The 12,244-nt window shown below is 37.9% G+C and overlaps 1 protein-coding gene across 1 annotated transcript in view; it reads right to left on the bottom strand.

Moving 5' to 3' along the window:
• SASH1 (SAM and SH3 domain containing 1) overlaps positions 1 to 12,244 on the bottom strand; it is a gene marked incomplete at its 5' end in the record, with an annotated part of 622,444 nt that overhangs the window by 26,640 nt on the left and 583,560 nt on the right. The window contains 2 exons of the mRNA XM_083348726.1: positions 2,336 to 2,482; positions 8,891 to 8,962. Of these exons, the coding sequence (XP_083204852.1) occupies positions 2,336 to 2,482; positions 8,891 to 8,962 (219 nt within the window). The remainder of the gene's footprint in view (positions 1 to 2,335; positions 2,483 to 8,890; positions 8,963 to 12,244) is intronic.

Genomic DNA, 12,244 nt, shown 5'->3' with positions numbered 1-12,244 from the left:
TGCTTACCAAAATAGAATACATCACTGTATTCTTTGAGTGGCTATAGGCTACTCAGATAACCTCATGGTAAAGCAGTCATATTGCACAAATGTCAAAGCTGCAGGTTGCTTTCCATGATCAGATTTAATGATCCTTCTATTCAGATATTGACACAGCATTCCTAACAGGGCAGAATGTTTACGTAGTTCACGGCTACCTGTTTCTTATTTTTTATTCATACATACAAATGTGTATTTTTCATATGAGCTGCCTTTCTATCCCTAAAAAGTTAGGGAACTATAAAAGTCTTACGGAGATTCTCAGTCCTCTAGGTCATGGTTGCTCCTTTCTTGTTTTTCTTTGAAGACGTTTCTCTTTTCATCCAAGAAGCATCTTCAGTTCTGACTGGATGGTGGGGAATGGAAAGATTTATATTGCTTGCAGGCAAGGAAGGAAGAAATATAAATCCTTCCATTCCCCACCATCCAGTCAGAGCTGAAGAAGCTTCTTGGATGAGAAGAGAAACGTCTTCAAAGAAAAACAAGAAAGGCCAGTTGCTTCCTAAAAAAGCATCTTTAGGGAACTATAAAAGGTGCTATTCATTTTTCAATGAGCTAAAATTCATGGAATGAGTATTTGCAATGGAACTAATAAGCATGATGCAACTACACAGATTTCACAGTACAGAGTGGAATTTTCCTTAAATCAATTAAGAGCTGATGAAATCATGTAACAGATACAATGGAAGATTTGTCTGTGTGGACAAGACATCCAGCCTATTATTTCTTGTATGATTCATTATTTATATTTTTAATCTTTTTAAACTTTTAAACAATATTTATATATCAATATATTTTTTAATCACCATAGATAAGTTTCATTTTAAACTGCTATTGTATTCTTAAATACACTGCAGATGGGGACTGTAGCCAAGAAATTAAAAGACGCTTGCTCCTTGGGAGGAAAGCCATGGCAAATCTAGACAGCACACTAAAAAGCAGAGACATCACCCTGCCAACAAAAGTGCGTATAGTCAAGGCTATGGTCTTCCCAGTTGCAATGTATGGCAGTGAAAGTTGGACCATAAGAAAGGCTGAGCGCCAAAGAATTGAAGCCTTTGAACTATGGTGCTGGAGAAGACTCCTGCGAGTTCCTTGGACTGCAAGGCGATCAAACCGGTCAGTCCTAGAGGAGATCAACCCTGACTGCTCTTTAGAAGGCCAGATCCTGAAGCTAAAACTCAAATACTTTGGCCACCTAATGAGAAGGAAGGACTCACTGGAGAAGAGCCTAATGCTGGGAAAGATTGAGGGCAATAGAAGAAGGGGACGACAGAGAATGAGGTGGCTGGATGGAGTCACTGAAGCAGTAGGCGTGAGCTTAGATGGACTCCAGAAGATGGTAGAGGACAGGAAGGCCTGGAGGAACATTGTCCATAGGGTCGCGATGGGTCGGACACGACTTCGCAACTAACAACAACAACAATTCTTAAATAATGATAACGTCTGTGACGGATGGATGTTTCTGCTACTTTCATTTGTCCCCGGTCACAGGGACAAAATACACTTAATCGAGTGAGTGCAGGTTATATTTCTAAGGATTTTCAAGCTTTTCAATTGGAATGTTTGTTGTAAAGGGCCTAGTGCTATGTTTTGGATCCTGGAGCTCCCCCGCCCTCCCCCTTAGGATGACAAATGTTCCTCAGCCATATTTCTTGGCATTTGTTAGTTCTTTGCCCCATGTAATCCATGTTTATATCTCTTACTAGGAAAAAAAAATCAATGGGAACTGACATGCTACAGAGGGAAGCACAAACCTAAATTAAGATGTCCAGCAGGCCCAAGGGATTTATAAAATAATGTGCTGTCCGGTGATGGGTTTGGCTTCTAGTAAGTAGGTGTTTTGAAACTGACCAGAATCCTCTTGGGAACCATTTGGGGAAAATGCCCCTCCCTCCTACCCCCTCTTTGAAGTGTCCAAGTGTCCCACTAGCTCCAAAAGGCTGGAGACCCTTGATTTAGATGTTGCTTGCGTTTTGACAAGGTTACAAGCTTGCTCAGGGTATACATAAACTCAGTCATTCTTTCTAACATGTGAACTACCACCGCGTATCAAATGAAATTGTAAATTTTACTGGCTTAACTCCATCTTACCTTCCTTTTATGATTTTTATTGAAGCTCTTTTCCACAGTAACTAGTTTTGAAAGGCCTTGGAATTGGTTTAGTACACGATACCCCTGGGGAGTTTTTTTTTCCAAGTAATGCTGTTGTACCTTTTCATGAGGTCTCAAAAGAGGCTCGAGAAGCGATTTCATTGCAAACAGACAACGGAATGAACGAACGAACTGGCATTACCTGCTCTGGCAAGTTGCTGTTGCTGTATTTTTTAGACATTCTTTTCTTCATGGTTTCTTTTACAGATTTCACCTTCTTACCAAGGGATATGCGGGAAGTCGAAGGGGATTTGATCACTTCTTTGTAGACAAAATCGCCGTCCTTCCCCTGACAAAAGAAAGGGAAGTTGAAACAAAGAGCAGCTTCCTGTCTCCATTCTTCTACAGCCGTCCTCAGACTCACTACACCTTACAAAGATGGTTCAAACTGCAGATTCCCAAAACACGTTATTTGTTTAAAAAAAATATTATAAAGCCGCCCAACTCATAGATGGGTCGCTCCAGGAAGCTTACAACATTTTTTTAAAAAAATCTACCATATACTAAAAATCCATAAAAAATACCATCCATAGACATCCCCCCCCCAAATCCTCCATGGCAGCAACAATACGATCAAATCAGCCACTTGAGCAGCTCCATCTCCATTTGTGACCCCTAGGCTAACAAAATCACTTTTTTAGGGTCTTTGAGAATAGCAACACGGTGAGGGCCAACTGGAGCTCAGAGGGAATGATGTTCCATAAAGAAGGGGCTATCACCAAGAAGGCCCATCTTCATGGTCTCACCAGATGTACATTCCTAATTGATCAGATTCATAACATGCTCTGCCTTCTCATTCTGGTGAGCTGGGTGGATGTAAGGGGGGAGAGTTATATATTGTCCTTCTAATCAGACCACTTTTTCCCGGGAATCTGTGCTTCCCCTTTTGACAATATTTGCAATATTTTCCTTGAAAATATTGGATTAATGGAAGAAAGGGCAGTTAGTTATTATACGTTGAATACCCTATGATGCTTGTCTCCCAATTCTTAAACCATAACTTAAAATGTCATTGTGAGTTACTATCCATCACCCTGTAGTGTAACAATCCTGATGGGCATTGAGCCAGAATAAACTATTACAAACAAAGAGGGACAAATGTCATCACACAGCCAATATATTCAAATTAGCCACCTATATTGGTTTTAATGTTATACTCATAGACAGAATGCTAAATAACATAATTCCTGCATGCATGTATTTTTATTGAATTAACACAAGTGGCATAATCCAATCATTTTCCATTAAGCATGTCTCTGCCAATTCCAGGAGAGAAACATTAGAGGTGTACCCCACTCATAGGTTCCTTGTATGAAACTCATTTACATCAGCATTGCTCAATATATATTGTTCTTCAGATAATTTTCCTTTTTTCAGGTCCTTTCTTTTTAAATATTTTGGAAGTTATGAAAAGCTATTTGAAATGCAGCTCACATCCTGTATCTGTTACTTGCACATTAAGATCAATTTTCAGAATACTCGTTATTTTTGGCTGAGATGAATGCTTGTTTATAAGGTTGTGTACTGCCTGCCTAAATTCTATGGAGATTTAACTGACCATGGCTAACCACAAGCACATTCATATGGCGGCAGTGTTAATCTAATGCTCAAGTGCAACGTCAAAGGCTGCCAAGGGAAGCATAATATTTATTGGCCTTGGGTTAAAATAATCTCTCCTTCTGGGTTACTTTGTGGTAACATCCCCACCAAGTAAAATTATAGTCACTGAATAGGAAAAAAAGAACATCTAGTTAAGATTACACGACCTTCACGCAATAAATGGACAGGAGAATGGTCAAGAAAGCTGGGAACAACTAGGATGAAGGGCAACTAGAACCGTTTCAGATTAATGAGTAAAGCAATTGCAAACTGGACCAGGCTAATTCTGGTCCAACCAGACCCAGTCCCATATTGTCAAAATTCAGATGCCTTTGGAAGTTCACATGGCAAGAACAAAGAAAGGCCTATCACCCTGAAATATTTTTGGTGAATTTGCTATTCATAACCCCGGCCAGAACTATTAATAGGGATTTCCAAAAAATTAATGAGCTGTCGGAAGAAGTGTTTCAGTTTGCACTTCTGGAACCTGCTGTAGAACAGCTTCATGAAATGGCATTAGGTTCCATAGATCAGAGGTTCTTAACCCCTGGTCTGTGGTTAGTTTGCAGCAACTAGCAGATCCAAATTCCCAATGAAAGGCTATTGTACCTTCATGGTGCCTTTCTGCCTTGAAATCTGTCCCATATCATTACAGATAAGAGTAAGGAACTGAATTTAGCTTGGCTATATAAAGCTACCTCAGAGAACATGAACACATTAGAGCAGGGGTCCCCAACCCCTGGGCCGTGGACCAGTACTGGACCGCGGCATGCCAGCAACTGGTACCCACAAACAAGCAAAGCCCTATCCATGGGATGCAGGTAGCACACAAAACCAGGCCCACTCTGGTCTGCGGAAACGCCTCTCTCCACAGAACCAGTCCCAGGTGCCCAAAAGGTTGGCGACCTCTGCCATAGATGAATGAAGAGCGAAAGATTCCCAAGTAGAGAGATGAAAGTAAAACAAGGATCGATAGAAGGCCTTCGTTTTGGGCAAAGGGGCTCCCAACTCTAGCAAGAACCTGCTAACTGGTTAATATCCTGAAGTCTTCCTTTGTATGCGTGTGTTCTAGAGATCCAGCCTCACGCAGCTGTGTTTCACCCCCACCCTCCTGAGGCTTTCCATCTGGCCAGGGATTCAGCCCAGATGTTTTCAGAGACATTTCCCTCTCTCCTCTATAGAGATCATTCTGTGGCAATTCACGAACTCAATGTTTGGATACACTTGGAAAGGAGAAGGATGTGTTTTAGTAACGGAATCACAGATTAATGTCAGTGCTCTCTTGCCTGTCCTACTAAATCCCCAAATGCTCAGCAAAACCACAAAATTGGCTCCTCGAGCAGGAAAAACCAATCTACTGTAGATACACAAAAGCAGGGGGAAAATGAAAGGGGAAAAAAAAACAGTCCCAAAAAAACAAGCAAAAGAACATCAAGTCATTCATGAGAAAGTCTTGCCTAATGTTAAAGGAATATTAACATTTCAGAGTGAAATTATACATCAGTGACAATTTCTCAAAATAGGGTTCTGTGAACATATGGATGAGTTTCCATTCAGCTATTCAGCACAAAAGGCAGCAATATTTAGAGACAAGAGGATGAGATCAACTCCCCGCCCCACCCATTTTTAATTCAAGACTCCCAGAGAATCCCCAAATCAAATCAGAAATGCACTGCTTCCCACAACTTTCATTTCTTGACCTACATTTCCCTCGTAACTTCCATCTCACTGTCACATGGCAGTGAGAATTTATATACATTATATAAATAACATTCCTTCCTTTGTTCTTTCTTGCTCTTCCCATCTGTCTAAATCTTGTCTATTCTCCAACCCAAAGTTCATTTGAGTAAGCAATTCATTGGCAGAAAATAAAAAAGGTTTTTAGACATAACTTTCTATTATGGCAGTCTACAAGAAATGCAAATAATGTTCTTGAAATGCAAGTTTCTCATATGCAGGAAAAAAAACAATTGCTACAAGCCTGCCTTCCATTGAGGACCTGTATACTGCATGAGCAAGAAAGAGAGCTGTAAAAAATATCTACAGACCCCTCACATCCTGGACACAAATTGTTTCAACTTCTTCCTTCAAGATGATGCTGTAGGGCATTGCACACCAGAAAGACTTGACACAAGGATAAGTTTTCCCCCCCATGCTGTCACTCTGCTTAACAACTAATTCCTACAACACTGTCAAAATACTTAGTAAAGCTGTATTACTATGATACTCCTCATCTTTCCTATGACCTATCCTTATCTTATGACTATAACTTTGCTGCTTCTATCTTACAATTTATATTGGTTTTTTTGTACCCTAGTATGATTTATGTTGTTTGCTTAGCTAGTACTCTATGACTATCACTAAGTGTTGCATCTTATGATTTATGATGTTATATGATGAATGCATTTTCATGTTGTATATGATTTATGATGAATGTCTTTTCATGTTGTATGTGATCATAATTATCACTATTACTTGTATGTACATGGACAGCTTATGCACTGGAAACAAATTCCTTGTGGGTCCAACCACACTTGGCCAATAAAGAATTCTATTCTATTCTGTTATTGTTGGTTGAGCATTTCTAACTTCTGCAACACAAATCAATGGCTATGCATTTTAAAAAGTTGTTTTGATTTTTATGTGTGAACTGCAATTGTTTTTTAATTGTAATAGATATACACTCAATAACATACAACTGGTAATAGTCAGAAAAAAAATAATTTCTCCATTCCTGTTCATCACGCAAGACCAGTGATATGTGTAGTCCTTCAAGAACTAAACATGATGATCCCAGCTGCCTAGTCCCACTGCCAGTACCCTCCCTATAGTCAAAGCAGAAACCCTAAGAAAAAGGAAGATCTGTAAGATGATTCAGGACAATAAAATAGAACCTTACATTTTAAATTGGAAGTTCTCAAAGAAAATTATTGGCTCAGTCTTATGCATTAGCATCAAACACCCTGGAAACAATTCAATTCACTACTGAACATTTTCTCAATGTGATATCCTTCCTAAGGATATGTTAAATGAATATAAGCAGGGAAAAAATGTATACAGGATGGAGCTATGCTCTTCATGTCCTCACAATTTCTTTATCTTTGCTTTTCTCAGCTTTGTTTGCAGCTGGAATATGGGAATATAGAATATGGCAAGAGGAACTATATATTTGCTAAGACATATCTGTACTCTGTTCACTGAATTCAGGATTATGCTGAGAGCTGTCCAAGTGGTCTTCAGGGTGATTAGTGAGAAAGCAAGGGTAGAATAAATACAATGTGAAAAGTGGACTACTATGCATTAGACACTACACCTTTCCTATGCTTTTGGATCCAGTTTAGTTTTAATCAGCTTATTGTGGAATACTTTATTCATTGGATAGAATAACTTGATGAAGAGGGAGGATGATTTTTACTCATCTGATACTCTTAGTTAAGCTAAATATCCTGACTGGCTAATAAAACCATGGCAAATATGGTTGGAATAGTTGGCTTTTACTAGCTATCTTATTCTTCTTGTAGAAATAAATACTAATGCTTTCTAATTGCCTAGGAAACACCCCATTTCACCTGTCCTCATGTTACAATTATCATAGTTTTCTGAATGGTCACAAGGTCGAATAAAAAAAATCATGTTTGACATATAGATTGACAAGCTTCCTCTGAACTAAATTTTTATCCTTTTGGAATTTCAAAGACTGAGTCACCTCCTAATGTTTTCTAGTAGTACAGTCCTTGTCACTCTCATAATTTTATAACATTCTGCTAGACATCTTCATTTTGAATAGAAAAAAAACTAAAAAACGTAATTTAAAACATCCATATCCAACTTTTTGTTAAATTTTAAAAGTTTATGATTTTATGGAGCTTCATTACTAATTGTCCAGGATTGCATGTGTCCTGCAGGCCGGACATGCCTAATTTAAAATTTTCCAAAGTACAAAGTAGACCCTTGGTGGAGCAGTGGGCTAAATGCCTCCTTAAGTAACACCAGCTGCCTGCAATTAGTGCAGGTTCGCGTCCCACCAGGCTCAAGGTTGACTCAGCCTTCCATCCTTCCGAGGTAAGTAAAATGAGGACCCAGATTGTTGGGGGCAATTAAGCTGACTTTGTAATAATGCCGCTGGGGGCCCCCAAAAGCCCTAATAAGCAGGCATATACATAGAATGAAGGCTACTGCTAAGCTTGTAAGCTGCCCTGAGTCTTCGGAGAAGGGCGGGATATAAATGGGATTAAAATAAAAATAAAAAATAAATAAAATAAAAATGTTGTTCAGAATTACCCGGAGCAATGTCTGGTATTAGTGTTTGATGAATAAGCATGTCATGACACTTTTGGACGTTCATTTTAGTGCTAATAATTTTCCCTGGTATCAATAAATTATGTAGTCAAAGAGCATCATACACCACAATTATTATGACATGATGTGGTTATACCTACAAAGATCAAAATAGTGCAAATCATGGTATTTCCTGTGAGACCTGCAAAACACATAATAAAGTATTTCCATTTTTGAACTTTGAACTGGAGGAGACTCCTGAGAATATCAAGAACAGCCGATAAAACAAACAAATGGGATCATCAAATAAATCAACCCAGAGTTCTCACTCAAGGCACAAATGAACAGGTTCAAATCATCCTAGTTCAGGCATATTAAAGAAAAACTATCATTCTGGAAAAGAGTCTAATGCTGGGAAAGGTGGAAAGAAAAAGAGAAGATGACCAGAAGCAAGATAGATGAATTCATTTACAATGGTGATGGGTGTATCATTGGAAGACCTGAATGAACCAGGTTAGGGACAGATTGTCATGGAGAAAATCTATCTATATGGTCACTATGAGTCGATACCAACTTGATGGCAAATCAATCAATCAATCATTAAGGTATTTGTCATTAGAAAATGACGTCTTTTGAAATGCACTATAAAAGTATGAAGAAGCAGCTCAGTCTATTATAACTGAAAATGGATATTATCCTCCTGGATCTTATAGCTACTTTTATAGCAAATCCAAATTTATAGCATTTTAATTTTGAAACACATTACAAACACCACCGTTGGGCTGAATGAATGTATCTTAGGACTGAATGTCATACTCACAATTTGATCTGAACTGTTTCCAATGTGCAGTGAGCGATTTGCCAAATCAAAGCCACCAAAGCTGCAGGTTCTCTGTGAAATAAGGTAAATTTGTAACATTTTACCACAAAATCAGCATGGTGTCAATTGTTTTCTGGAGCAGAGAAGACACTAGAGAAATGTCTCAATTGTACAAATAACAACAGCAAGCATGAAAAAAAAATGTTCTGGATTATGTTCATGCATCATGTCCCCTTCCTGGTCTTTTACTAATTATTTTATTGCTTCAGGATCTTCAATAAAGGAGTATTAAAAGGATTTCCTAAGTGAGGAATAGTTTTACATAGCCCATGTTTTGGGAGTCATTTAGGTACAGAATATTAACAACAACAAAATGTTCCACTTTAATGGTACTAGAAACAGACAAAAGCTTTGAAATTTTAAGCATCTCATTCAATGGTTGATCATTCAATAATGACTTCTTCCATCTCTGAATAAATGACAATTTCCATTTTCAGAGACTCCATATCTGTAACCAAGGCCTGTATGGAACAAACCAGTTTTCATACTACTACAAGATGGAATACAGTAGGTGATATGTGCAGTGGCATAATCTTGCAGAAGTAATTAGAGAAATGAGTTGTTCTCAGAGAAACATCTAAAAGCAAGAAACACTGACAACTGAATAGAATAATTTTGCTTGCCTAAACAGGTCAGTGTAATGACACTAATTTTCTTTTCAAAGCTGAAAAACATAGTCAAGTGAAAGCATAGTTACTTGGTGCTTAATAATGATCCTCATATGTAAAGTGTTCATTATTGAAAAGACACTAGTCCTTTGGAGCTCAATAGAACTGCCCTGTTCCCTTTCAGCTCTACAATACAGATGTTTGCCTTTTCCAGAAATAAATTGGCTCTCTATTTCTGTGTCTTTATGCATTTTACACCTGGTCCTTCAACCTTATTCCCTCTGATTTTCTTCATCTTATAGAAAAACCACAAGAACAACAACAAATCGGGACATGATTATCCTCCATCATATACTCTGTAAATAATAAATGCTGTAAATAAATGAGATATTTGTAATATATGTAATATCTCATTATTATGTCTGTTACCAATTAATACATTACTAAAAGCCAATTATAACACAACCTATATAAAGTATGTTTTTATCCTTATCAAACAAGCCTTTGCTGGTGAACATGTAATTGTATTTCTTCCCTGAAAACATCCATTTAACAAGATAGTCAATAGCAAAGGAATGCTAGAACAGTTTTAAAAAGTTAACTCAGAAAGTTCACACCATCTTTTAATATCAAACAAGGATTACATCTGGGGGATTTTCATGTATTTGTGTATGAACATGTATGCAGGCAGTGAGTGTGTATGACAGCAGAATTCACAGTTGGCATGGATGGTATATGGAATCATACAAACACACAAAAAACTTCTCACAGTTAAAAGCTTTTTAGCAATATGCTATATTTCAAGGAGCTGTATCGTTATGCTTGCTATTGGACATACAGCTCATTACTTTCATTTATTTCACAAAAACATGCTAAATAAAACTGTTGATGGAAAGACTGTAGACTCTTAAATGAAATGATCATGCACATACTTTAAAAGTTCTAGGCATGCCTTGGCCACTAAAATAAATTTAAATGCCCATAATATATATAAAAGCAACACATGTAATCAGTCCTATTGACAAGGGATGCCATAGCTCCTGAGGTTGCAGTAAACATGAATTATGATCTTAGAGAAAAACAGTGTAGAATAGTGCCTAAAATTCACAAGCAGGGTATAAAGCATAAAAGAGGACTTAATCCAAGTTTTTATATGGAAAAAAAGGAAGAGATATAGCTTTTTCTCCAAGAATGTAATCCAAGCACATCCTAGTTATTATATTATATTTTATTATTTATTTATTAGACCAATTTATATAACTACCCCTCCCACAAGCAAGCAATTCTGGGCAAGGTACAAGAAAGCTAAAAGGGGTTAATAAATACATTAAAGATATGAAAACCCAAACTAAAACAAAGAATAATGGACAAAGGGATGTTAACAATAACAGAGCACCTCACCACTGTAGTTCACACATTCCTGGGGACCCCAGCTGGCATAACCAGATCTTGACGGACCTCCAGAAACTCAACACTGACTGAGGGTGGGGGGAGAGATTCCACAGTCTAGGTGCTACAGCAGAAAGGGCCTGGCACCTACAGCTTATCTAGTATCTCCCAGGCCAGGGGTAGGCAACCTTGGCTCTTTTATCACTCATGGACTTCAACTCCCAGAATTCCTGAGTCAGCTGGCTCAGGAATTCTGGGAGTTGAAGTCCATGAGTGATAAAAGAGCCAAGGTTGCCTACCCCTGTCCCAGGCTATAGGAGGGGTGTTCAACTGTAGCAACTGTGGACTTCAACTTCCAGAATTTCCCAGCCAGCCATGGTTGAATACACCTGGGCTATAGGCTGTAGGTATGTAGACTCCCTAGGTCACATCATATAAAAATGTTCAATTCCTGCTACCCATATTGGCAATACGCAGTAAGTAATAGTAACGGGCTTACAATCAAATATTTTGCAGGACAAAATGTTAAGATTTTTTTTTTGAGAGTATGTTATTGCTTCTTATATAAGCACATAGTGTGTACAAAAGTGTATTTCACCATCTGAAATATTCTCTACATACTGTCTTCGTCAAATAAATTATTTTAATAAAATATGTTACACTGTAGGGCAGAAACAATTAACATATAAAGCACTGGAGAAAAAGAATAAATTCTCCTAGGAAATTTTTTTTTTACAGCTTTACAATGGCTATTAGCCAACTGCAGCCATAGTTTACAAATTTGCAAAAATGAGATTTTTGTCAGTCAGAATCTATTTTCTTTCCTTAAGTTTCTTGGAACGCTAGTCATGATTGCCTCAACCCGAGACCTTGGTTCAAAAATACAATCCAGTTGTGAATTTCCCAGATGGCTTTAAATCCCTGGCTCTCATCCTTACTTTCCTATCTCTGAGCTGGGAAATAAAAAACTGTTCACTTTACAGAACAATTATGGCCTGCAATCCTAAGCATATTTGCCAGGGCAGAAGATCTATATAGATCTTTGTCTGGTGAAAATTAAGAGTGACAATCTTTTTTTTTAATAATCACTGAGAACCATATTTTCCGAGAAGAAAGTTATCAGTAGCTACACAATATGATGATGCATGGATCCTCAGTCAAAAAAAAAATGGCTAGGATCCCCCTTTCCCCCCTCTATCTCTTTCTTCTTTATGTGTATCCTTTTCATTTATGTATCGATTTTTATCTTCGGTTCACTGCTTTCCTTTCTCTTTACACACATACAAATACCGTACTT

This window comes from Vipera ursinii (genome assembly GCF_947247035.1).
Source record: "Vipera ursinii genome assembly, chromosome: 1".
Lineage (NCBI taxonomy): Eukaryota > Metazoa > Chordata > Lepidosauria > Squamata > Viperidae > Vipera > Vipera ursinii.
This window is presented reverse-complemented; position numbering and strand designations above follow the sequence as displayed.